The sequence below is a fragment of the Apis mellifera genome, linkage group LG5 (genome assembly GCF_003254395.2).
Source record: "Apis mellifera strain DH4 linkage group LG5, Amel_HAv3.1, whole genome shotgun sequence".
In the NCBI taxonomy this organism is placed as follows: Eukaryota; Metazoa; Arthropoda; class Insecta; order Hymenoptera; family Apidae; genus Apis; species Apis mellifera.
In genome coordinates this window covers 13,166,979-13,193,689 of record NC_037642.1, presented here as the reverse complement: position 1 = coordinate 13,193,689, position 26,711 = coordinate 13,166,979, and the positions used below count along the sequence as shown (strand labels likewise).

General features: G+C 35.1%; 3 protein-coding genes and 1 long non-coding RNA gene across 10 annotated transcripts; 1 reads left to right on the top strand and 3 right to left on the bottom strand.

Moving 5' to 3' along the window:
- The first annotated feature begins 586 nt into the window (after window positions 1-586).
- On the top strand, window positions 587-9,222 carry LOC102656864. Of its 2 annotated transcripts, none has more exons than XR_003304700.1 (4): window positions 587-1,105; window positions 8,370-8,525; window positions 8,894-8,990; window positions 9,060-9,205. It is a non-coding gene; the product is annotated as an uncharacterized LOC102656864 (long non-coding RNA). The 2 variants fall into 2 exon arrangements; XR_411676.3 differs by lacking the exon at window positions 587-1,105 and adding an exon at window positions 6,592-6,712 and having other exon boundaries at window positions 9,060-9,222.
- LOC100576434 (protein atonal) lies at window positions 5,670-8,375 on the bottom strand. Of its 2 annotated transcripts, XM_003251413.4 has the most exons (4): window positions 7,635-8,375; window positions 6,925-7,129; window positions 6,445-6,729; window positions 6,347-6,384 (listed from the first exon to the last, which is right to left on the bottom strand). In XM_003251413.4, the coding sequence occupies exons 1-3, from the start codon at window positions 7,931-7,933 to the stop codon at window positions 6,451-6,453; spliced, it is 783 nt and encodes a 260-aa protein (XP_003251461.2). In that variant the 5' UTR covers window positions 7,934-8,375; the 3' UTR covers window positions 6,347-6,384; window positions 6,445-6,450. The 2 variants fall into 2 exon arrangements, with proteins under 2 accessions (XP_006569961.1, XP_003251461.2); XM_006569898.3 differs by having other exon boundaries at window positions 5,670-6,729.
- Window positions 9,223-10,348: 1,126 nt separating the features above from the next.
- Window positions 10,349-14,337, bottom strand: LOC100576522 (odorant receptor 13a). Of its 2 annotated transcripts, none has more exons than XM_026440709.1 (10): window positions 14,246-14,337; window positions 12,935-13,327; window positions 12,635-12,760; window positions 12,324-12,444; window positions 11,894-12,155; window positions 11,408-11,530; window positions 11,222-11,312; window positions 10,977-11,113; window positions 10,740-10,872; window positions 10,349-10,534 (listed from the first exon to the last, which is right to left on the bottom strand). In XM_026440709.1, the coding sequence occupies exons 2-10, from the start codon at window positions 13,076-13,078 to the stop codon at window positions 10,484-10,486; spliced, it is 1,188 nt and encodes a 395-aa protein (XP_026296494.1). In that variant the 5' UTR covers window positions 13,079-13,327; window positions 14,246-14,337; the 3' UTR covers window positions 10,349-10,483. The 2 variants fall into 2 exon arrangements, with proteins under 2 accessions (XP_026296494.1, XP_026296493.1); XM_026440708.1 differs by lacking the exon at window positions 10,349-10,534 and having other exon boundaries at window positions 10,555-10,872; window positions 12,935-13,174; window positions 13,249-13,327.
- sGCbeta-3 (soluble guanylyl cyclase beta-3) lies at window positions 13,764-26,232 on the bottom strand. Of its 4 annotated transcripts, none has more exons than XM_026440536.1 (13): window positions 26,084-26,232; window positions 21,293-21,485; window positions 20,561-20,774; window positions 19,622-19,895; window positions 19,409-19,532; window positions 19,145-19,286; window positions 18,353-18,479; window positions 18,044-18,248; window positions 16,908-17,054; window positions 16,483-16,615; window positions 16,179-16,406; window positions 15,640-15,975; window positions 13,764-14,827 (listed from the first exon to the last, which is right to left on the bottom strand). In XM_026440536.1, the coding sequence occupies exons 2-13, from the start codon at window positions 21,458-21,460 to the stop codon at window positions 14,424-14,426; spliced, it is 2,502 nt and encodes an 833-aa protein (XP_026296321.1). In that variant the 5' UTR covers window positions 21,461-21,485; window positions 26,084-26,232; the 3' UTR covers window positions 13,764-14,423.
- Between the last annotated feature and the right edge of the window lie 479 nt (window positions 26,233-26,711).

Below are 26,711 nucleotides of genomic sequence, written 5' to 3'. Positions count from 1 at the left end.
TCCCTCTGTTACCCCCTTACAGATAACTGGACCCTTTCAATGATACGTCTCTCGGTTGTTATTTCGCGCCACGAGCCGCACTTCTGTTGTAAAATTACAGTGCCGTTACACCGACTAACCTATCGTTATATTGTAGAGGAAGCAAATATTATTTTTTTCAATTTTTTCAATTGAATACGCGGAATGATACACCGAGGGTTTATTATACTTTTTATTCTCTCAAGTTGGATCACGTTCGTGTCTTTTGCTGGTGTATATTCACTTTGAGAAATGTTTAAAAATGTTTCTTTGAAGAAGAAAAATTATTTATAAAACAGAGAGAAAATAAAAAAAAAACAAAAAGAGCAAATTATGTTTATAGTTTTGATTTGAATTTTTTAAATCAACTATATAGATACATTAGTTCAAAGATTAATAATTCTAATCATATGGAAGATAAAACTAAATGTATAATGGTAAGTCAATTGGCCAATATTATTGATCGAATCAGCAATCGGCATCAGAACTAACAATTGAAGCGCATGTACGAACACAGTAATTCACTTAGCTAAAGCAAATCTTGATCAAATCTTTTCAGTGATCGTGTTTCATGACGAGTGGCGCTGTCAGCAGTACATTGTTGTAAAGTTGCCTGGTGATTCGGAAGCCTCGTTACGAAAAACTCGGAACTTACTTACCTGTTCCTGAATGCTCACCGATAGTGCAACTTTCATACTAATTGTCGAATAAACGAGAACAAAACTAAGGGTAGCAGAATGAGGGAAGAAAAAAAAAAAAAGGAAGAAGGTGAGAGAACGGGCACCGCGCCATAAATCGTCGTTTAACCTTAAAAATCGTCGTTGCTAATGGACATTTGCTGTCGAACCTCGAGAAATCGTTGCGCTCGTAGCCGCGAGAATTCTTTCAACGACATTGTGCGAAGTGCCGCTCGACAAAGAGAGGATAAAGACTTGTGTCTTACTGATTATCCAGTTCGTGTACTATACTCGGCTTTAAATACATGCGAGTCAACCCGGACGAGATAAAGCGTTTGTTTTGCGCATGCTTGCATGAAATGCGTTCAGGATGCAGGATACTTTGAGGAAGCTTGTTTTATTCCATAGAGGTAAGTAAATACTGTTTGTTCGAGAATTTTCTGATGTTTAATTAATAATTAATATTTGCTCAGGATTTCCATTATCTATATATTATTAAGTTCTATTAACTATTATTCAATTAAGTTAAATTATAGATAAAATTTCATTTTCTCGAATTTAATTTTAAAATTCAAAATTTTTTCCATTCGTAAAAAGATTCGTAATCAAAATTTCTATTTTGAAAAAAAAAAACCTTTCATACTATGGTAGTTTTCCAATCGTTAGCGAAAATCAACTTTTAACTAGCCTGAAGATAATCGAAAACCTCAAGGGGTCGAATGATCGGTCGATCCTTTCGGTTCGCCAAAGTCGACAGGCATATCTGTTCGGGACAAAGTGCGGCACGATCGTAAATTAACTGTACCGATGACGTGTCGGAAGATGGTTCCACGTGGACAAGGGGATCGCCACATGGCACGAGTCTATGGGGCGGAGAATGAATGCGGTATTCTTGGTATAGTGATAGCTTGGGTGGTGGCATCGGAAGGCCGGTGTCATCTGTTGCATCGGTTACATCCTGACTAGCAAAGCGTGACCGTGCTTGGTAACCGGCTACTATAAATGTGATATAGGGGATTAATTATCTTCTAATTGCCTACTAGAACGTTGTCACTCGAAATCGATGGTTAAAAATTATTTTGTAACGAGCGATCATGTCAACAGGAAATTTCTAATTATTAAATCATGTGAGGATGAAGGATAAAGTATAACAAGACTATTTGTCACTTTATTTAAATTGTAATTCTAAATATTAAAATAAATCTTGAAAACTATTTTTGTCGATTCATTCTTATTTATTATAAATATTTGTTAAAATACATTATCATAAGTAATTTATTATAAAATTTTTTATAATTATTATTAAAATAATTTTTAATTTTATTTATAAAAAATAACATAAAACAAATTCTTTTATTGTGTATCAGATCTGTTTCAATCACTTCGTTCAACACTTGCTCAATTATTTATCTTCCAATAGTGATATCGATACGATTGTTCGCGAAATTTGATGTTCATGTGAATGCACCTACAGTTTTTGGGGGCATTCATCGAGATCATCTGTTCGCCATATTTCGGACAGAGCGCGTGCCGTGTCGATAATACGATGGTACGTGTTCAATGACAAGCGGTAAGAAATTGCAGTCTGAAAAAATTGGCACCGAGATAATAATTTATGCGAACAATAAAAACATATGGTTCGACAGTCGAATGAAATTGAACACTGCATCTAATGATTTAATAATAATAGTTGTTTTTAATCGATATATCTCTAAATAAATAATTTGGATTTTCCTGAAAAGAGAAAAATCTCTTAACCTTACTTGATGTTATTACTTTTGTTGAGAATGTCTTCCCGCCAATCAACTGCCATCGCATCATAGGGAATTTTCTATTATTTTCTCATCTTTTGTTTTTTCATTCTGTTAATTTTCTTCTTTTTCTTTCTCTCTTTTATTATTTTACTTTTTTATTTTATCTATAGCTTTGAATAAATGGTTTTATATAACATATATACATAATATTTTTCTTTCGAATTGTTAAAAATTTATAAAATTTTTATTTAAATAAAAAATATATATACATTAATTATACATTGTTGTATTCATTGATATATATTAATCATAAAACATAAGGAATTCGATGAAGATTAAATCGATCGATGTATTCGCGTATATATAAATTTCGAGTTTCTTATTTTCGTACATCTGACGCCACGCGTCAAAATCATAGGTTAGGCCGATCGACGATGAACGGAAAAAGTGTGAAAGAGGTTTCTCGTATTGAAAAGATTTGTATTTTGGTCAAAATGCGGCCTAATTTTTTTCTAAAAATGTAATAACTACACTTGGTTTCGGTTTTTGCTCATGTCCTATGAATCCCATAATTTCGTCGTGATTCTTTTTTCTTTTGGCGCCTACTCGTTTTCTGTCGCCGCACTCTGACGCTTCTGCGGTCATAGAATACAACCGGTCAATATAATACAACTGGAAATTATGAATCCTCAGGATCATCATCCTAATCGAAGTATAATTTAGGCGACGCTTTCAACGCACGATGTGCCACCACAAATATTAGGTAAATAATAAAGGTTAGGTGTGGAAAACTGACAAGAATGGAAAGATAATTTTATATCGATACACACACTGTGAAATCATAATTTATGAAATTGTAAAATTAATCTAACAAATATAACAGCGTTAGAATTCAAATAAAAGTTGAAATTCATTTTAAAAATTAGATACGAGCACTATAAACATATATTGAAAAGAATTGAGATAAGATATCTCAATTCTAATTTTATATAAGATTATATTATTATAAATGCACAAGTGATATATTTTAGTGATATATTTTATATAATAAAAAATATTAATATTGAAATATTGAAAATATTGAAATTTTTCACTAACTTCCAATCAATGACATTTTTTTTGAATTTTTGTCTGAGCAATTTACAGAATATTGTATGCATAATGCATACGTTATATTTTTACTGACTTATTATGTAATTTCAATATTTTTTTTTGCACACGTCACATTGATCATTTATCATTGCGCCTAGCTGTAGGCCAACTTGCACAGTAAAAGTTTACTCCACTATACACAGATGTCGCAGAGATTGTAACTGGTTTCTCGCTAGCATTCGATTCATACACCAGTTTCTATATAATAAGGATTCCAAACTGAAAGCATTGGTGAGATCCGTGGCGCCGCCATACGCAATGAACAACATTTGTGAAGCACCAAACCCTCCTCTCTTTTCCCTTCTTTCCTCTTAGCCTAGCAAACACTTTAACGTGTGTGTTTCCTACGCTTCGTCGAAATGTATGTGTGTCATCGCTATATAGTTTATGAAACGTCTTCTTTATCGAGTGTGCGAATCGTTTTTGGGTTCGAATGGCAGTGACTATTGGCCCAGGATTCTCTTTATTTCACACTCAAAAAGTGGTGTACTCATAAATCCGTCATCAATGACGTTAAAAGAAATTAAGCTATAAAATAAATGCTTGCAAAGCAAGCTGAAAAAGAAACAATTATAAATACTTGACCAAAACGGTCAGGTTAAAAAAAAAAAAAGCGTATTTACTTCTAGCATGATCACTAAGTGGAAACTCTCTCCCCTCTCTCCTTTCGAAGAGAAAATCGTCGGAGCATCATTGTGTGTGTTTGTATGCTTTACTTTCTATCAAATTGTCTGGGTTTCTCCTTACCCTTTCAGTGAAAGTTGGGAAATGCGTTTGGCGACGCCATGTTTGGTCTCATCTTTTGATAATTTTACTTATCAAGATATTAAAAAATTCATTTTTTTAAGTGTCTTTTCTATTCTATATATTTTACATTCTATATATTTATTTCATATTCAATGTTGTCATAACGTAGCGTTCTATGAAGATATTATTTTTCTTAACGAATATTATAAAAATAAACTTCGTATATTGTATCACGAAAAAAAAAAAATCAAAAAATCCTTTCTTTCAAAAATATTCAACATCAAAATTTCGATTCCCGGAAAATCAATGAATTTGAAGAAACACGGCGTCATGGGAGTTCTCGAAACGAATTTCGGCGGCGTAATTTTCTCTGAAGCTAGGTTAGAAAATTTTCCCGAGAAAAATCCCTCCGTTACGGGTCGATCAACGAGCGTTTTAATCGTGGAAAAGGGTTAACGAGTTTTGCGGTCTATCCTAAGAGAGCGGTGGCAAAATCTTTCGACACGGAGTCAGGTGGCTGGAATCGTAATTCCGTCGAGGGTGCTGGCTTTGACACCATAAGGGTAGCGAGGTGTCACAAAATTCACGACCGTCCGCTCGTTCTCGCTGCCTGGAACGAATCGTCTTCCCCTTTGGGAGCCAAGCACAAGACTTGGCCGGTTACGGCTCGTTATCGAACAACACGTTCTAGTAATGAGGGTGTAATTTTTGCCAGAGTATCGGTCGTCCGCTAATTTAACCTTGAAACCGCCCTTTTGTCGCAGCTTTCCTCACGAACGAAATTACTTTTTAGAACTATTTTAAAATATATTTTAAAATATTTATATAAAATATAGATTAAATATTGCTATTATAATGGATTGAAATATATTAACAAAGACAGCAAAAAAAAGAATCGCATTGTTTTGTATCTTCAAATCATAATCCTGCGTGAAGAATCGGGATGATTTTTACCTGAGATACCAATTTCGAAAACTCGATCATTTTTGGCCACGCCCACATTCGAGGTTTACACTCGATCATATTTGTCTCACAAATTCTTTCCTTTTTTTTGTTATTTTCTCACTTTTTCCGGTTCAATTCAAGATAATATATTTTTTTTATGTCAAGAATATTAAAGATGAAATAATATTTCTTTCATTTTCAATTAAATATTTTATTTACAATAGTTTTGATATAAATTTTTTTTATTCAATTTATTTAATTTATTTAATAATTACATAGTGTTACTTATTATAAAATTATTTTATAAATTATCATTTAATGTTATTCGACATCTTTGAATCTTTATAACATTGTTTAATAATCGTCTTCTTTGGTTTCGTATAATTTTCGTATATATTTATTCTATTAAATGGACGGTTTAGAAAAATTCTTAGCCTTACAAATTTTGAAATTGTTTTTCAAAATATTTTTGACTAGTTACACAATAAATATATAAATATACAATACATGCATAAATCACCAACACTTGCAACGAGAGAATTTAATATAAAATAATTCGAAATAGCAAAACGTATTATTACAATTAAAAAATTGCTTTACAAAGCAATCTTCATATATAATTAATTGGATTATAATTTCGTAATACATTATGTGTGCATACAGTTATGTAAAGTTTCTAATACTTATATAAAAATACCATTTAAAATATTGTACTAATAATAATGGCACGGATACGAAATTAAAAAATAATATCAAAGCCTTTGTTTAATGACAATCTAATTATTTTTAATGCAAGTTTATAAATTTATAGAACATTTCTTTGGATTATTAGCTGTCTGATCGTATACAATTTATAATTATAAATTTATAAACGAAAGGTACAAATTACATGCAAATTAATTTTTATCAACCAAATATTACACACGATTCATATTAAGTAAAAAATTAAATGACAAACTTAAATACCTAATTCTCACAAGATTTTCTATATTATAGTATACTATCTATTATTTTCCTTTCATCAGTTCTTATATTTCTCTTTCTTTATTATATCTATTCATTATTCCGGCTATAAATCATAATTTTTTCATCTAAAATTCAATTGTATCTTTTAATCTCACAATGTATAACCTATAAATAAATAAACTTACATCGATTCACTGCCACTTTCCATCGTGTTCCTGAAGAAGATCGCACAACGCCGCGATGTAAGTTTGCGCCATCTGCAATGTCTCGAATTTACTAAGTTTGTGGTCTGCTCCAAGACTCGGTACAACTTCGCGCAATTTATCGAAAGCATCGTTCAGACCGTTCATTCGACGTCTTTCGCGTGCGTTCGCTGCCAAACGTCGACGTTTTAATACACTTGGCGATGGCGGTATGTCCCTAGATCGTCGTCTTCCTCTTCGGGGACTATTGGTAGGTGATACTTGTTTCTACAAAAATAATCGTATTATTATTATAAAAACACATGTTAATTCATATTAATTCAGTCTTTCATCATTCGAATATCAATTCGTGATAAAAATTCTTTTCTTCCGATAGAACGAAGTTAATACTTTAGTTTCTTTAGTTTTTCTTTATAGAATTGCACTTTTCGATTAAATGTCAAACGTTCCATTGAGATATACCTGCAGAGATGTGACAGGTTCCCAAGAATTATTTCGTTGTTCGACAGCCATTTGCATCGGTTTCCCGCTCTCGAGGATTTGAAACTTTTGTTCTTGAGGTGGCGTTTCGTAACAATAGGCTGATGGCTGATACTCCATGGAATTGTCTTCGTGTAGCATCGTTCTTGGAGAAACGGTTTGATTTATCGCGTGCTGTGGTTCATACCTGTTAAAATTATTATATCAATTTTCGTGAAATTTCAACTAACGTCTAATGTTTAATGATTATAATGAGAATACAAGAAAAAATGTGATCGTCAATAATTATTTCAATTCTTAAATATTATTTTTTTGACAATTATATTGATGTCGTGTGAAAAACGGTAATTTAAATTTTAATTAACATTTTTTTTTATCTTATTCAATTTTTTATTTTTTATTTAAAGAATTATTCAAAACTCGTGTAATAATATAATTATAAATTAAGAAACTACAGGCGTAATTTTTTAGAAAGGCATAATCACTGTGATCATTCGAATATAAGATTCATAATTTGTTAAATAAAACATGTTCGATTAAATTCTATTTAAATAATCCATGCAACTTAATTTAAATTTATACAGAATTACAACACAAATTTTATATCTGTGAATACGAACAAATAACAGACATACGCAACACAATGATTTAGCAAAGATATTTGTCGAGAAAAAAAAGATTTGGAAACTTACCTTTGAGGCGTGACAGGTGTTAAAACACTAAAGGAGCTTCTTTCGTACGAATCCGGTGTTCTCGAATATTTCACGACTACCTCTTTCCCGTAACTAATCGTCTCGGACTCTTTTCGCGGAGTGAGCTCACCTTTGTGCGCGTAATTCTCTCCGTACGACACCTTGATAGGATCGTAATTCGGAGAGTTGTACGGCGACGGATACAAAGTATCGTAACTTCTGGTCGCGGTCTGATAAGTGGTGGTCGTTACAATTTCAGGAGAAATTGGGTATTCGTGGTGATTCGATAAAAGAGCCATAGTTTCAACGACTATTTATGTTTTATTTACTTTTGAAATAACGTTTCATAAAACATAAATAAATTCCACCAAACCTTCCTGTTACTTCATTCGCCAAATTTTAAAGTCTTTATTAGCCATGTTCCTTAACTAAAATGTCACGTTAGCCTTCTCAACGTGTCATTGGATAAGACGATCAGGATGATTTCTTCCTATTTGGAACCGTATTTTTCAGAGAACACTTTTGACTTCTATTTCAATTTTCACTGCGATTTCTAACAAACGAAGCGAGCGATCGTAACTAAAAACTCGAACGGAATTTTCGTTTTTCACTTATAGCCGGAAAAGACATGAATCTCCCTCGAAGCTTTCAATTCGTCGTTCGTGAAGTGATCCGGTATCACACGATCGCCGATAGACATTTCCATTTAAATCGTCGTTTTGTAATTTCTTCCAGAGACGCAAGGAAACACGGAACGAAGCGGGCAATCGTGTGTCATCAGCGGGCAAGGGCGATAATGAAGAGAGAAGAGGAGTCGGCGATCCTCGCGGTGTAAAGGCTCGAGTTTGAGTGTGGCGCGTGCCACGGCGTCCTTCACCGCATCAACATATGGTACGTTTTATGTCCATTCCGTGGATGCACCTGGTGTGGCCGTCGTTCTCTCTGCCTCCTTCTGCATCTACCCTCTCTTCGCCTCCTCCGCCTCACCCCTCGCTCCATCGCGTTTTTCGTTTACTCCTTCCTCGTGTCGTCCACTATTCCTGCCCTACACTTGAGTACTTCCTGGAGAACAGGGGAGCGTACCTGTTGATTTAGATAACAAATGGCGGGGAGGAAGCGTACCTGTTGATTTAAATTCCGCTTAATATTCTTGGATCTGTGTGAGGAGAATAGCGGGTCGAAAGGAGGGGAGACCCGGTATTTTTAATAACTACGTCCAGGTAAAAAACGTGCGAATTATTATATTGTTTCGTTTCCAGGTGCCTTCGTAACGGAGACTGAAAAAAAATAATAACAAATGTATCCTCGTTGCGAATAAAAAGAAGAAACAAAAGAGAAATTTATACATATACTTACGTAAGTTGTGTGTGTGTTTTTGAAACATTGTTATCGATGAATAAATTGTAATATTGTAAAAATTCACAGGTTCATTCAATCAGTTCGACTGAGATCTCTGCATTAGAACGAAAGGAGAGTTTAAACGAAGGGAAAATTATTGGAATGCAACGGTCGAGACGAATCGCCTTGGGACAATTAGAGATATCGATCGGGATCTCTATCCATGGTTGCCGGCGCGTGCCCCGCGCCAACCTGGGCCGCAAGGTGTTACCCCGGCAGAGCGCGGCAGATTTCAGGATAAAGAGGGCCGATTCCAACCTTGTCCACTCGGATGTGACGGTGCACTCCTCCTCCAGGATTCGTTAACCCGGCAAGGACGCTATTTCGTCGAATTCTCGAATTTGGATCATTTTTTTTTTTTTTTGAAATTCTTCAATTTTTTTATTCACGATCATCGATTTTGAAAAATTCTTGTTATTTGAGAAATATAATTAGAAATATAATAAATACAAGAAATATAAAGAAATATAATTTTTTAATCTAGTAAAAATTATTTTAACGATTGGTTCATAATTTAGACTCGAATTTGGACTGTTCCCTTTGAGAAATATTTTAATCTAGCAAAGATGTAATATTTTATTATAATTCTTCATTATAATTAATTATAAATAATATTATAATTTAATATAATTAATTATAAATAATATTATAATTTAATATAATTAATTATAAATAGTTTTGTTAATGAAAGTACGATGACGTACATTCGAGAAATATAATTTATTTTTTTTTCATTGACAAATTTAATTTTCATTAATCTAAGATTTAATGAGTTTTATGGTTCAATTAGAATCATTTCTGTTATTTCACCCTTTGAAAAATATAATTAGTTTTCGAAAAAAAAATTTTTATCTACGAGTTTCTTAACGAGTCGTATTAATCTTGTATTAAAAGCTTCACAATCCTTCCTTCGTTATCTGACGAATCGTTTCTGGCAAGATTCGTTTCAATTCGTCAAATTACGATCACTTCTGTTATTTCTCCCTTCGACAATATAATTGACAATTGGTTTCCGATGAAACGTCGTAAATTGTGACAGAGTCGTTAACAAGTTTTCATCGACGTTCGATGGTCACTGAAAATCAATTAATAAGCCCAGGTGGGGCGCGTGGTTGGGAACCGTGATAGATGGTGCTGCCATCGTTTTCACCGTCGACGATCTATTTTTCTCGAAAAAGTATCGAGAGCCATATGGCGCGCGAGAAATGGTTATGGTGGCGATTACGAGGAAAATAAAAACGCGAGTGAAAGTGGAAATGAAAAGGAGAGAAAAATCGATTCGTTCCTCTTTTTGTAAGAAATTTTCACGCTATCGATTACACTTACGATTACATTCTTTTTATTATATCGATACCGATGAATGATACATTTACTTGACTTTCGTAGTCTCGTCGTGTTCCCCCTCTCCTTCTCTTTCTCTTAGATAATCGTCGTAATTCGTGGTCGACAAATTATTGAAGGGAGCACAGTACCATTGTGTAAGAGACCGACGTTTTGGCAATCTTAAAGTAATCGTGTATAAATATAATAATCGTGAAAACCGTGTGGGCAATAAAATGTGTGGAAATATAATATCTATATAATTACATTAAAAAAGAAAAAAAGTTGAGATAAGATTGTAACCACGAACTCGGAAGATAAGATTATTCAAAAGACGATTAAAAAGTAAGAAGAAAAAGAAAGATCGATGTGAAAAGATATTCTTACCGTAGTGAAACTTTCTAGATTCAAAGTATACAGTTTGCAAGCTGTTAATCTCAACGGTGCTATACTTTTCGACAGCATTATCGCCAAGAGTTTTCTACAACTTATCGACGATTGATACCATTTCCCATTTGTTCTGGAAATATTTTTTTTTTTTTCATTCGATGATCTCTTTTTCCTTTTTTTTATTTATCGTATTTATTATTCGTGTAAATAAAATAAATGTAGAAAATTTCTCACGTGTATTCAAAAATACGCTCGGTAGAATTCGATAACTGTTGCCCCGTCCAACTGACGAACAAAAGATCGCACAGAAGAGCGATCGTGATTGAAACGTATCTAAGAACTTTGGGCGTGTCTTCAATATTTATTATTGCCTGATTATATAAAAAAATAAATATAAAAGAAAAAAGAAACGATCGATGTAATATAAATGTAACTATTTGTAACTAATATAAAATTAAAAAATTATAAAATAATCTAACCTGGAACTGTGTGAAGCTTATACAAATCATATTGAATCCTAGCTGAAGCAAGTAAGACGTGGTATTTGTATCCTCGAGTATTTTAGCGAATCTTAACGAAAGAAAGCGGGATATTTGAAAAATAGGTAAAAAAAAGAAAAGGTAAGTAAGAATTAATTGGAATTTGGTGATTAATTTAATACTGACTCGATTATGTGTTTGTGCAAGAGTACACAATCCCTGGCATTTTGATACCATTTATCCTTTTTATTGGGGGGGCGTAATTCTATGTCCATTGCATCCGTTTCCACAAAGTTCTCTAATTTCACCCTGGACAATTATAAATTGATTCATAATTTTATCAAGAGTATAAATATCCAGTGAATCCTTTAAAAATATTTTACAAATCATATTATTTGATTCCCTTGATATTATCATCAAAGTGATTTATTCAGCAACATAATTCTTAACATAATATCTCGTCGTTTCATTTTGTTACTAAAAGTTTGGATTGAAAATGGATTAAAATATTTTTTTAAAAAAAATATGATTCTTATTCACTCATTTTTATATTTAAAAAAAAAAATCGTTTCAACGTGGATTTCCACTAGAAATATATAATACGATGTGAGCAAAAGTGTTCATTCATTCACTGGATATTAAAAAAAAAAAAGAAAAAAAAAAAAAATTTACCTCAAAATTTCGCAAAGTCCGCACTCGTGTAGAACGTAAACAATTATTATCGAGTTGATGGCCAAAACAATGACGGTGTAGCCAAGAGTGCCAATGGACGAGTGTACCAAAAGTAAATAATAATATTTATCCACGTCCACGAAATACTCTACCCGAAATGCCAACGGTCTGTCATCCGATATGTTGCAAAGTCCTAAAGCGTCACCTATGTTCAGCAGCAACGGCATCGCCCCGAACGGTGTTGTTAATCCCAATAGAAAAGCTAGTTATATTCAACGAATTAATGATCCTCTCTAAGTGAGTATCAAACAATATTTTTTTTCTTAAATCTCTCTCTCTCTCATTTTTCTCTTAACTTTTTATTGTAAAAGTAATCTCGATATCGAGCAGAGAAAGCTTTCTGTTAGAAGTTTATTTAAAATTGTCTCACCTACGAAACTGGTAGTTATTTTTCTCGCTATCGCGTAATGCTCGCAAAGAATTTCATATTCGTTTCTCAATCTCGCGTGAAATTTCCAATCCTCTTGCATTATATCCATCAAACGTTTCATCTATTCGAATGCAAATGTTTAGGTTATATGGAAGTGAGAGAGTGAGTGAGAAAGAGAGAGAGAGAAAGACACACACACACACGCGCGCGCGCGCGCGCACACACACACACACACACACACACACACACACAGCAGAGAGAGAGAGAGAGAGAGAGAGAGAGAGAGAGAGAGAGAGAGATGAAACGCGTACCTGATTGAAGTTATATAGGAAATTGATATACTTAACAAAACACATTAAACTAATGGCTAAAGGTGCGAAACTTTCCAAAAATGACTCGATATCACCAGCAATTATGGCAGTCATCATTCCTCCAAACTGAAAAAAAAAAAAAAAAAATTTAAATCCATAAGTTCACCAATCTTCTTTCTGAATTAATATCATTGTATTTTCGTGTTGTCAAGTATATCTGGATAGTTATATTATAATTATATATATATATATATATATATATATAATGAACGTATGTTTATCCAAATGCATCGATGCTACCTGAAGAATAAGCTGAGCGGTAACAATGGGGATGACGATAATTCCGATCAGACTTCTTTGAAGAATGGCCTGATAAGGCCATGCGCTTACCACGAACAAAAGGTATTTATTCACTCGCAGATACTCGTGTTGAATACCGTCCATTCCAAGAATTCTAATGTCTTTTTACGGCGACTACTTTCCAAAAACTGATCCCGGCAACTTCGCCTATACGTATGTTGACAGTCCACTCGACAGGAACTGTAATTACTATCGTTAGACATTCCGTTTGAAAGGCTGTAATTAATTCAAGGAATAAATTGATTCGTTCGGACCGTATTACGAAAGTTGAAAAGCGCAAGTTGGCAATTTACGCAATTTGCGGACTTAATTCAGCTACCTTTAGTCGATAGTCTGTAATTTTGAAAAAAAAAAAAAATGAGAGATAGATTGTGAAAAAAGTGAAGTGGAGAAAGGTATAGAAATTATTCTTGAACCGATTGCATTGAGATAGTCCGACTTCGATTCTTACGATTAAAAAAATATAGATAACGAGATGGATATATGTTCGTGATATAAAGTTTTGGTATAAAAAAAGTTGATAAAAATATAAAAACGATGTTACGTTGGTTGAAAAAAAGGAAAAGAAAGAAAACAAGACGCGTTAATTTATTAAACATCGGTAAAGAAGTATCATCGGTGGGTAAGTAAAAAGGTTAATTAAAAAAAATAAATTCGTAAATTTTTGACGATTCCTCGATTTCTGTTTATACATATTCCGTTTTAAATATTATAATTCGTGGTTTAATTAATATTTTTACAAAATTAAAATTGAAAACATTTTTATACGTTTTACATTAGGTATATTTTCTCGTCACTTTTACGAGTCGAGATAATAGCTAAACAACCATTTGAGTATTCATTATTGATATACAGTAGTTGATTACGATGACCCAAATGGATAAAAAAAGATACGATTATATTTCGAAAAGAAACAAACAACGAACGATTCTATTTTTATTGCACTCGATAACTTCGATAACTTCGGAAATTATATGATTATATGATAATTATTAAAAATTAAATTTTTATCTTCGTTCGTGAATGACGAATTTAAAGCTATCTAACATGGTGATTCATATTTCACGAAAATAGCGGAGGACAAATGTGAAATTTAAAAGAAAAAAAAAAAAAAAAAAAAAAAATCTTTCAAAGAAACTTATTCGTTTCCTCTTTACACCATTTAAAATACTCGACATACACGTATCAAGATTAACAACACTACGCTATGTATAGTGATATTTCATTTAAGACACTTTTTTGAATGTTTACCTTTACGAATTGCACGACACGTCGATTTCGACAATACACACACACACACACACACACACATATTCACACGCATACAGTCGATTTTCAATAACAGAAGATCTACGCTCGCGAAGACGGTTCTATCGCGTCGATGGTGGGGATGGGAGTGGAGAGAGGGGGAAGAACGAAATCAACTCGATTAAGCGATACAACATCCGGTGTTTTGGTGACGCGTTTTCCCGCTCTTCGTCATGGTGAAGCCAGGGCAGCACTGGTCCTGATGCGCGAGCGACTGCGAGTTGCCGATATCGGTGTGGAACGAAGCCGCGTAATACTCTTTGCCGCCCTTCTCGCAATGCTCGCTCTTCTCTCGCTTCTCCGCTTCCAGGGACGTGGTCGCTTTCTCCTCGCGCGACTCCTCCGACGAGGTGCTCGAGTTCGCGTTCGCGCTCGCCTCCGAGTGCACGATCGCCGATCGATTCTCAACCCGGGGCGATAAACTGTCTCTGTGCTGTCTAAAGTGTTGTTCCGTGTCGCTCAGAAGGGAACTGAACATCTCCGAGTTCCTGGTCATCACCGCGCCCATCGAATTCGATCTGTATTCTGTAATCGATGGTGAAATTTAGTGAGACATTTTGGTTGGAACATCTGGCGGAGATAAACTGAAGATTGGCGGAGGTAATTTCAAAAGAGAGAAAAGAAAAAATATTTTTCCTTTTCGAGATATGTTGCTTGGATTTATGATTGGACAATGTTTTAATTATTCGTTAACAAAACGAGTAATAAAAGGAAAATAATGAAGTTAGCTTGGCAATCTTCTGTTTACGAATGTTCCAACATAACTAATAAAGGAACACTTTTGTCATTTTAATTTGTATGTTATATATCTACTGTTGGAAAAAAGTTTCGAAGATCTGTATTTAAACTTCAATGCATTAGTGTAAACGTACAATCCAGAATATTCTAATATTGATATGATATAAAAATTTTTTTCTTTCTCATAATATATGACTAATTTAAACGATAATTTAATTTATATATAATTTTATATTTAAGTAGTTAAAATAATAATTGTATACAAATATTATATCAAAATAATTTCGAAAATATTTCAGTCTTACGATTATTCTAACTTTATAAATGAGAATAATTTTTTGAATATTTTGAAATTATATCTCTTCTATTATACATCGTAGGGACATCGTCAGGATTGTCAACAAAGCGTCTGAAGTAGAGATAAGCGATCTAGCGAAGGACTCCCCCTCTTGCCCCTGTGCCCCTCGTCCCGCGAGACTTCTTTCCAGATGTAAACACGAGACAATTTGAAATATTTTCTCTCGATAATCGTCGCATGCATCTGATGTTTACGTTTTCGTAAAACCGTACTACTAAACAACAAAATTATTTTGACTTACCTCTCGAATCGGCATTCTTGGTCGGTGAATTTGCCACCGATCTGCGAGCCACGTCTTGGAACGTGATAGGGGAATAAATTCTTCTCTCCTCCGGGATAAAAGTTGATTCCGCAGGTGTGGGGGAGCCAATCTTGGAACCTCTCCTGGAGGACGATGCGTCCAGACAATTTTGATTTTCGTATATGGTCGTCGAAATGTTGAAAGCAGCGGGCGTTCCCGCCGATACTCTTTTCTCGGTGCTTCTCGTGTGCCACTGAGGCGGTTCTTGAATAGTGATTCCCTTGGTCGACGATGATCTGTGCTCCCTTTTCTCCAGCCAATAAGTTTTCATTATCCCTGAAACCAAGCCAGATATATACATACATATATATACATATATATATATATATATATATATATATATATATATATATATATTTCAATATAATATATATATTTCAAAATATATATATATATTTCAAATATATATATATATATATATATATATGAAATATTTTCATTCGATTAGTTTCAATATTCAATATATAAGGTCACTACACCTTTGCCTTTCACCTCTATCTCCCCTCGTTCCTTAACCCTATACGACGGCGACAATAGTTCTTTCGTCGACTGCGATATGTGTATTTGCATCGCTTGGCTGGTCGCCTCCATGCGAGACGCCGTGTTTACGGAGTCGCCGAATAAACAGTATCTCGGCATTTTCAAACCTACTATACCGGCGACCACGGCCCCGCTGTGAACACCAACTCGTATTTGAAGATGAAGGCCTGAAAACGACGATCGCATCGGAGGAAATGATTACGTTTTTACTTTGTTGTTAAGCCAGTGATGATGATTTCCAACCTGTGGAACGATCTTTCAGGTCTGTTATCGCCTCGACCATATCGAGTGCCATGTCGCACACGCGATCCGCGTGATCGTTCTCCTTCACCGGAGCACCGGACACCACCATATAGGCGTCTCCGATCGTTTCAACCTACAAACGAAACAGGGATGTAAGAAAAACAAAGGAAACAAGGATATTTATATATTTGTGAAAAAATTATTCACGCATCGTAATCAGGAGTTATATACGTTTTTTTATAGATCGATAAATGATGATTTCGTTCAATCATTTAAATCTATTTTAAATTTATTTGAAAAAAATATTTCGATTACGATGCGCGTTGAAAATAAATCGAGTTTGAAAAGTTAATCGAGATAACGTATTTTAGCGAGATAATGATTTGATTGACGAATAAATGCTAACTCTTACTACCTAAGAATACCTTATACACCCGGTTCCTTTCCGTTAACGTGTCGAAAAGGGAGTACATCGCGTTTAACATGGACACCACCTCCATCGGTGTGATTCTGCTGCAGATTTCTGTAAATGTGACTACGTCCGAGAATAAAATTGAAACGCTGTCGAACATCTGAAATAGTCATGATAGCGAAACGTGTTAATCAACGCCGGCCAGAGAGATCCCTATTTTTCGACATCTACAGCGCCGTTCAAAAATACGTATCGCGTTTTCTTTTGCTCTTATCCCTATTCTTCTCCTATTTACCGTTCCGTCGATAAAATTGGAATAGGTTTTCGTCATCGCGCATTATCGATCGAGTTCTCTCTTCTTGATCGGTAACGATGGAAAGGATCTTTGCACTCGAAACGATAGGAAAATAGAAGAATGTACTATTCGCTGTTGGAAAGAAGTCTCACGGAAGACAGAGGCAATAAAGTCCAGCAAAACAACGATCTGTATCTAAAGCTCAATGCATCAACGTAGGCATAGAATCCAGAGTATTCGAACGTATCGATATAATATAAAAATTTTTTTATTTCTTATGATATACGTAAGCTAATTATAATTTGTAACGATAATTTAATTTATAAGTGTAATTTTATATTCAAGATAATAATTGTATAATTGTATATGAATAAGCTGTATATATTATAGATAGTTATTTAGAAAATATTTCAACTTCCTTAGATAATTAGCCTAACATAACTTCATAAAAATAAAAATAACTTTTACGATTTTAAATATTTAAATTATAACTCTTTTACTGTTACGTATTGCAATGTCAGGATTATCAACAAAGCGTTTGAGGTGGAAATAGGCGGTCCTAACGAAGGACCCCTCTTGCCCCTACGCCGTCCCGCGAAACTTCTTTTCAGCGATGAACAGTAGAGGGAGATAATATACAATTTTTACGATCGAAACAAGCCGTGCTCTTGAAATATACTTATTTCAACGAAATTTTCTCTCGTCGCGATAAAATAAAATTCCGAACGTTGATAACAAGATTCGGCTTTTTGTTTTTTTTAAACAAGAACATAGAACAAATACGATTGATCGTCGTTAAAAAAAAAAAAAAGAAATTAAAAATTATAGATAGAAAGAAAGGTTGATTTCCTTACTTCGCACGTGTCTATCGGATTCTCGCCATTTCTCAAACGATCCGCCACTTGTTTCGGTATCATCTGATACAACAATTCATCCGTACGTTTCATTTCTTCGTCCAACTTTCTCATAGACTCCTCCAGCTTCTTGCTTTTCAATTGCTCCTGATCCAAAGCCAACTTAAGCTCCACCGATTGTTGAGTACCGGCGAGCATCAAATCTCTGCAATATGAATACTCCATCGTACAATGTGCGATTCTTCGATCACGATCCGACGATAATAATAATAATAATAATAATAATAATAAAAGAAAGAACATCATCACCTGCTAAAATCGTGCATGGATAAATCGTTTATGTAAAGACCCGTCGCGATCAAAGCGTTGAGATCTGGCATAACGGGGGTACCAAGGTACATCATCATTTTCCAGTTATCCATATATATCATCTGACCTAAGGGATGCGGTGGATGTTCGATTACAAAGATTCGAAGAGAACGGATGAAAAAAAAATACACTCGAATATATTTAAACATTTTCTTAAACAAATTTTCGCATTTTTTTTTTTTTTTTTTTTTAACTAATCTTTCTCCCAAAGTACAATATAGTAATGGATGTATTTCTCGCAACCACCGTTTTCGATCACCGTTTTACGAAAATGATTATTTTTTTTTTTTCTTCTTTCAAATATTTATTTGATATTTTAATCTCGAGGGATAAGAAGAGAAATTGAAATGTGCAGAGTGTAATAAATACGACGAATAAGTGAATCACCATTACAATTTTTTGGTAAAACCAAACTGGGGAGGGGGGGGGGGGAGAGAAAAAAAAAGTAGTTGACCTTACCGATTTCTGTCTCGAGGATATGTCTCAAGGTCAACATCCCGAGTAATTTATTTTCTACACACGCTCGATTTTAACTTCGGATACGCAAATAAATATTTTTAATACCTCGAATACGTATACGAAGCGAGTCTATCGTAAAAAATAAATTAATCTCGAAATAAAAAGAATTTTTTTTTTTTTAGGAATAATATTTCCAATTAATTTTAATAATATTCAAGTGAAAAATAAAGAATCTCGTAAGATGGAAATATCTCTAAAACATTTTTAGGATACCTTTCAATCTCAATGTTCTGTCATCTACAGAATCGAGTTCATCGCTCAACAATATCTCGTTTCTCTGCCGATCTGACGGCCGTTCAGTGAGAATCGGTTCCACGGTTACCAACTCGAAAATATTGTTCGTCCTGTTTAAAATCTGCAACGAGAGTAAACCGTAAGGGTTACCTAATAATAATAAATTTCGAAATAAGAAATAATCAAAACGAAGAAAAACGACGAGATTCACGAATCGATGATCTACAACAACACGATACGTACAGAGTGAAACTTAAATGCGATAAGCGGTCTGACGAGATCGAAGAAATGAGTTATCTTTTTGCCCACGAGATCGGGTAATATTACCATCAACGAATTTCCGATACTTCTTACGATCATGTCTGATCTGAAAAAAAAAAAACAACGGAAGCTCGATTATAGCTCGGGAGGGGGAAATTATAAATTTATTCGTAATCGCGAAATAACGATGCGTACCCGAAAACGATACAGAAAGGGAATATTTCGAACAAAACGGATGCTCCTATTGGCAAATGTTTCTCCTCGCGCGTCATCGCCAGCGAGGCTTGCGTGAAGGCTCTGTTATCGAAGGTGAGTTTGAAGGTGACGTGCACGGTGTCGAAAAGGATTTCCTCGCGCACAAGCTCGATCTGTAATTCCTTGTGATAAAAGTGGCGAGCCACCTCTCTTATCTGGCCCATCGTGTAATAAACGAATCCTCGCCGTTTGCTCCTGTAATGGAGGGTCAGGCCTACAACGAGGAGGGGAGGGCACAATCAATGTAAATTTAGATTTTTGTATGGATGGAATCTGCCATCTGTTTGTATACAGGAAACATTGCGGATCTTTAGAAAGGATGGATCGAAATTAATTAGCTAATATCATGGTTATTATTATTTTGGACATCGTATTGTACTATTCGCTGCTTGGAAAGAAAAAAAAATGCGAGACCGATTGGTTAACGTGGAAGAAAATTCGATTTCTCGTTCTCGATAGACTAATTATGATTTGTAACGATAGTTTAATTTATAAACGAAATTTCGTATTCAAATAATTAAGATAATAATTGTATATTACTAATAAAATTGTATATAATTGTATATTATTAAATTGTATATAATCTTGGATGATTATTCTACAACGTAACTTTCTGAAAGTGAGAATAATTTTTACGACTTTTCAATGTCAAACTCTTCTGTTATTGTGTAGCGTCGTGGTGTCAGAATTGTCAACAAAGCGCCCGAAGTGGGGATGGGCGGTCCTAGCGAAGCATTAGAGCACCCCTCTTGCCCCGGCGCCCCTGTCCCGCGTGACTTCTTTTCAGCAGCGAACAGTACTTTGTAAAATAAAACTTCAAACAGTTTTCTTTGATACGGTTCGGATCCAGAATCAAGGGGAGGAGAGGAAGATTTTTACCTTGTCGTGTCTCGTTCTCGCAAATAAAGGAAGGAGCTCTCATCCTAGGGTAGGAGAATTTCAGATATTCGTGTAAATTGTCCAATCCATTGAGGAAATCTCTTACGTGACGTCCAAGTACTGAAAGCACACGATCATAACCGTACTGGCCAACGAATCCTACGAAGTGTACACCCATCTGATCGAAAAATTCTTTTTCCGTTACGCCAAGTACCTGTGGTGTAGAGCGAGAAACGTATTCGATTGAATTAAACGACGTTTCATCTTAACAAACGAAAGGAATAAAAGAAACGTAGAAGAAGATAGAAATTTTGAAGAATTGTCCATTTCTGTTCACGTTATACGTGGTCTGACGATAAATCGTGAAAATTTTTTTCTCGCGTTCGATATTTTAGAAGACGATCGCCGTTTACAATTAAGCATTAATTTATTAAAAAAATAATTAGCTAAAAATTTCGAATAAAGTTACTTTAATTATTTTTTAAAATGCTTGAATAATATTTGCTCGTAATTATTATTATTATAGATCCGTTTTTCATATAATTTCAGCCGTTTGGCATTACATTTTAAACAAGAAATTATTTGTAACTTTATTTGTAGCTTCAACTATTAAATTTTATCCATCGCTGTCACTGTTATACTCGTCAGATCTCGTGTAATGAACGATGCAAAGTCTCTTCAGTTATTTTCAACGAGAATTGAAAATTACACGGACATCAATATCATACTTACCTGAATAGCTTTCTTCGCCAATCTCGGTATAAGATTTTCAGGATAAACCTGATGAACGCTGAAGCTGGGTTGTTCTACGGACGCTTGTCGTCGGATCTCTTCCCATCTGTCTTCCCCGTACACCTGCCGTATGTATTCAGACATATTTTCCAAAATTAGGCCGTACATCTTTGCTAATTTTCACTCCTTCCTACTGTAAAGGAAAAAAAAAAAAACTTTATACAAATTTTATTTTTAAATAAAAATCATATCTAATCTTTTGATCATTTTTGATCACAAATAACGTTTAAAACAATCCTTTAGAATTTTTTTGCGAGTAAACCACTTCTTTGCATCCGTATAATAATTCAGCACGGGATCAAAAATGAAACGTTTGTCGGAATAGCGAGCACGAATCGCATTTGATTTATTTTCCACATGTTTTACATTTCAAATTTCGTTAATTTTTAACGAAAATATATATACATATATATATATTTCGTATCCTTATCTCTTCTACCTAGGAAATTTGAATTTTCGATAAACGAGCGTTGCGAGACATTGCACGATATTTACATCGCTACTTTCGTCTCCACCGATGGTGAGACGAAATCTCCGTTGCCATAACCGACGAAAATAATGCGATATTTCCCGAGCGATAGGGATCATTTCGACGACCGATTTCGGATGCTAGTCGCGTTTTTCGATTATGATGATCACTGACCCCGCGCACCAAAAGGACGAGGCCTGGAAGGAGATGGTTTTTGCTTGAATTAAAATCAAGCGTCCATATAAGTAAGAGGCTGGTTATTATTAGACCGTTCACAATTTCGCTCACGTACGCACCTTCACCGATGGACACACCGCGGATAGATTCGGTCGAGGATGAAAAACGAGAGTTCTCCTCCTTCCTTTAGACTTGTCATCTATTTATTATTATCCTTTCCATTTTTACTCGATCGAATTCGAAAATCGATTCGGCTCACAACCGTTTCATTTTCCTCCCTCTTTTTTCCCAATCGTTGTATCTCGTTTCGAAAGGGCGAAAACGATTCTTTTAATCTCTCTCTCTCTCTCTCTCTCTCTCTCTCTCTCTCTCTCTCTCTTTCTCTCTCTCTCTCACACACTCGCGATCAATTTCTATCAATTTCAGAGTGGAAGAGCACACACATCTCGCATCTGCAACTTCTATTTATACGATCGGTTAGCGGAGGACCGTGAAGTCACTAGAAAAATATCCTGAAATAAACACCCTCCCGATTAACGATTTTCCGCTAAACTGTCGCCAATTCCAAATCGAAACTCTCGTCTCTCGAAGAGAACTTTTAGAAGATTTATTAGGACAGAGAGAGATTAAGGGCGAATTTGAGACAAATCGTGCAAATCGATCGAGAAAAAAAAAAAAAAAAAAAGATGAGATAAATCGAAAGGACGATCTTTTTTTCGCTCGAGAGATTTTATTATTTCTTTGTTGGCCACTTTTTAACTGGGCGGCCGGCACGATCCCGGAATGCTCATTTCGCCTTGCATGCTCGATGCTACATCGCAACATTTCGTTGTAGATTTACGATTTTTTGCATTTCGCGTAATAACGCATGCATGTCTTGAATACTCGTTTTTTTTTCTTCTTTTTTTTGCCTCTTCGCATACGTCACGAGCATGCATTCGACACATTTTCATCTTTTAACCTCGAACAAACGATAACGAAATAATTCTTCGTTTCGCTTCGAACCAGCGTCCGTTTTATTTTAAATAAATTGGCGTAACAATTTTACAAATTATTAAAAAAAAAAAAAAAAACGCACAACGCGAGAAAAAAATCGAATTACACCAAATTAACACGAATAATTTTTCGAACCGATCTCACGATCGATCCTTCGAACGAACGAAATCCTTTGAAAAGAGAGAGAAAGAAAAAAGAAGAAGAAAAAAGAATCGCGTCACTTACGTGAACTCTCTCTCTCTCTCTCTCTCTCTCGTCGCTACAAGAATGGAAGGTATCGGTCAGCCAGAACCGGAAACGCGGATGGTAGGTAAGAGGTGGTAAATAGCCACCTCGTTCAAGGGACGATCTATCGACAGTGCATACACTTCACTTGCGTCACTCGTTCTGAAAGTTGTGCGGGCGGAAAGACGCGGCCGATATATACTATATACTCGCGCGCACAAAAATGAATCCTCGGCAGGAAAATGCAGTGGCGGTGGACGGGCGAGAGGGGTGGCGGGCGCAGAAAAACGAAAGGGAGAGTGGATCTAGGTTTTTTCTTCTCTCTCTCTCTCTCTTTCTCTCTCTCTCTCTCTCTCTCAGCTACGACGCCGCGTCTCGTTGTTACACATTTCGTGGATTCACGTGTCCTGCGGGACGACGGTGTCCACGGAATAGTTCGGCCGGCCGGTAACTCCCTCTTTTTCCCCCCTTCGTCCACAGCTCCATCTACCCCCGTCGCTCTCCCCTCCCCCCGCCTACCCTTCCGCCGACCAGTCACGAGACGGACGGCGAATCTCGAGCCGCTTTTTCGAGAGACGTCCAATTCTTCCCGGCTGGAAAAGCTAGAGAGCTAGAGTAACGTTCGGGGGGCGGAGGGGGAGGGGGAAGGGAGGAAGGAGAAGGGAGGAGCGGGGAGAGAGAGAGAGGAGGGGCAATTCGCGAAAACTTTGTCCCCCTCTTTTTTCTTTCTTTTTATCATCTTAAAGATGATACAAGGAGCGAAAACATCAGGTTTGTTATTACGTTTGGGGAAAAACTTTCGTTATATGAAAGTTTTCGCGAACACGCGAGTTTGCCAAAGGCGATCTCTGTCTGTCTCTCTCAGACACACTGGGTAACATCTGTCCACCGTTCCGTCACGTAACATTTCGATACAGCGCGGCCTACATTCGTCACTTGGAGGAGGACTTGTCTAATCAATTTTTCTTTTTTTTTTCTCAATTTCTCCTCTATCTTCGTTCCGATTATAAATTTTCGATCGAATCTCGGATAATCTCGAACAATTATTTCGATTGATTCCATTTCTATTTTCATCGTTTTCGCGTGATTCGTGAAATATACGTACTATTTTTTCCTCCGCCTCCTTATCATTTTATATATATTAATTTTTCTTTGAAAATGCACGAATTTAGCATTGGCTTTACTTGTTAAGCTAATACGATCCTTAAGGACGCGTGTTGCAACCATTTCGACCGACTCGTGCGACCTCGTCGTTATTGGATACGGTTATAATTGTCCTGGTATACTTAACGAACGTTCAAGCAAATTACACGGCATCGAAATACACTCTGTATTGTGCTCTAAATTGATATTAAGTCTAATGGGAGAGGGCTGTCGTTTCTGGATGGGCCATATGAACGCAAAGGGAAACGTTCTACTTTCCGTGGCGTCTATAATTTATTAACTCGCCTCGAAAAACTCGATTGAAAAATTGCACGCTCTTCGGTGATTAGCAATATATGGACAATTTTTACAACCGTTCAATATTCGACGAATGGGAAATAATTAAGTTGCAATTAAAAAGTAATTAAAAGCTTGATTAATTAATTAATCAAACTCGAATAAATAATAATAATATTGTCAATCGGTATTCAAATAATATGTATAATGATAATTAAGTAATGCAAAAGTTTCAATTTTTTCATATTTAATTGATAAAAGAATGTTATTTTTAACGTTTTTATTTTTTTTTTATATAATATAAAAAAAATATCTCTCGTTATATCTCTCTTTATCTAAACGATATTTCTTTGATAATAAGCATATGCCTAATTTAAGAAACGAAAGATTTTCTCATTTTTCCAATCCCTTTCACATTAATACTCAAATACATCGAACTCGATCGTATCGTTGATACAAAAGAGCAAAAAGAACACGTGTATGAACGATTATGCTTGATTATTTGGAATACGTTCGTCTTGACCGCGTATTATACGTGGAAACTACGTTCATACGGTTTAGAGGCGATCCTAAACTCTATATGCCGACAATGTGTTCTGTTATACGAACCATCAGCTGATCGACATGACTCGAACGCGACGAGAGGCACAGGGGATGCAGCAGGTGTTATAACGAGCCTACGTCCACACAACAGAACCACGCTCACGTTAACCAACTATTTTCCTGTGTGTACGAACGTACTGACAATCAGCTGAGGCGCGCACACTCGGGATCAATCGCGAAACGAATCCTGCGCAGACACGAATTTCACGGATGCGCGCAGGATTCTTCCGGCTTTGCGATCCAACTTTTTGTGGTTAGGTTTTTTCTTATAAGTGAAAATCATCTTAAATCTTTTCTAAATTTTTTTTATTTTTTTTTTCCTTTTGTTCATTCAATTTTTCAAATTCTGGCATTTGTAAAAAAATTGGACTCGTTTCTTTTTCCTTTTTATATTGAATCTGTATTTATAATTTCCGTTAATTAATTCGAAATCAATTAACCTGTTGAATTGTCGCGCGTTCACGTAATATACGTCGAGGTTCATAGTCTAGCAAAAATTAAATTGAAAGATAATTGATATCTCGAAATAAAGAGAATTGTTTGAGAATTTCGTTTAAAAATTTATCTACGCATTTTTTATTGGGATTCAAAAAATTTTTTCCTATTAATTCTATACGTATTTAATAACAAATTCAATATAATAAATTCATATCATTATTTAACGTATCAATACTTTTATAATATGAAAATTCAACGTTCTTTATTTCAAAGGATATTAAGAAAAATAAAATATGAAAAGGTATATATATAATTTTTAGCATTTTCAATGAGAATTATTTATACTTATTTATTTTTAAAAAAATTAAAAGAGGCATACTCACCTCATCCCATATTCCTCAGATTATATTTCAGCAACGGATAAAAACAGCCAAAGGAATTGAAAATCCAAATATTTGTTAGTACGAAAATTTACATGTATTATTCGTAAAAAAAATTATACAATACAGGAACACACGTCACCAACATATATTTCTTCTTCATATTTACAATGATGAATAAAAAATTTACTTTTTTACATTTATTTTACTTTATTTTATTTTCAAATCGGCACAAAAATTTTTTCCATTCTTATATCATTTTCCGTTTCAGTTCTATTTCCAATTCGCGCGTGAGATCATAGAATACCAGTGTCCGTCGAACAATCGAACACGTTACTGACCACGGCATATACCAGACATGCTACTGTCTACATAGAAGGCCGCTATTTCCTGCTATTAACCAGCAAACTCGATCAGAAAGTCAAGCGATGATGTACGTCGCTCATATAATAAGCCGATACCAAGAGAGACTACTAACGAGCCATCGTAGACGTAAATCGTAAGGGGACGAAACCAGTTGCCAGGAGAATAGCATTTGCATGCTGCGTAACGTGGTCGCGTAGAAAGTAAAATGGTAATCACCTTTGGTTATTCTTAATAGAGTAGACCTGACGCGAACGCACACATTGCT

Excerpts from the sequence above, each read along its gene's own strand:
- LOC100576434 (XM_006569898.3), bottom strand. The coding sequence starts at position 7,933 with ATGGCTCTTTTATCGAATCACCACGAATACCCAATTTCTCCTGAAATT. Across the intron at positions 7,130-7,634 it reads ACACCTGTCACGCCTCAAAG|GTATGAACCACAGCACGCGA; the intron begins GTAAGTTTCCAA and ends TAATTTTAACAG. Across the intron at positions 6,730-6,924 it reads AACCTGTCACATCTCTGCAG|AAACAAGTATCACCTACCAA; the intron begins GTATATCTCAAT and ends TTATTTTTGTAG.
- LOC100576522 (XM_026440708.1), bottom strand. The coding sequence starts at position 13,078 with ATGGACGGTATTCAACACGAGTATCTGCGAGTGAATAAATACCTTTTG. Across the intron at positions 12,156-12,323 it reads AATAACTACCAGTTTCGTAG|CTTTTCTATTGGGATTAACA; the intron begins GTGAGACAATTT and ends GAATATAACTAG. Across the intron at positions 10,873-10,976 it reads GAGCGTATTTTTGAATACAC|AACAAATGGGAAATGGTATC; the intron begins GTGAGAAATTTT and ends AAATATTTCCAG.
- sGCbeta-3 (XM_026440536.1), bottom strand. The coding sequence starts at position 21,460 with ATGTACGGCCTAATTTTGGAAAATATGTCTGAATACATACGGCAGGTG. Across the intron at positions 19,896-20,560 it reads CGAGAACGAGACACGACAAG|GCCTGACCCTCCATTACAGG; the intron begins GTAAAAATCTTC and ends TCCTCGTTGTAG. Across the intron at positions 17,055-18,043 it reads ATCCGATAGACACGTGCGAA|ATGTTCGACAGCGTTTCAAT; the intron begins GTAAGGAAATCA and ends TGACTATTTCAG.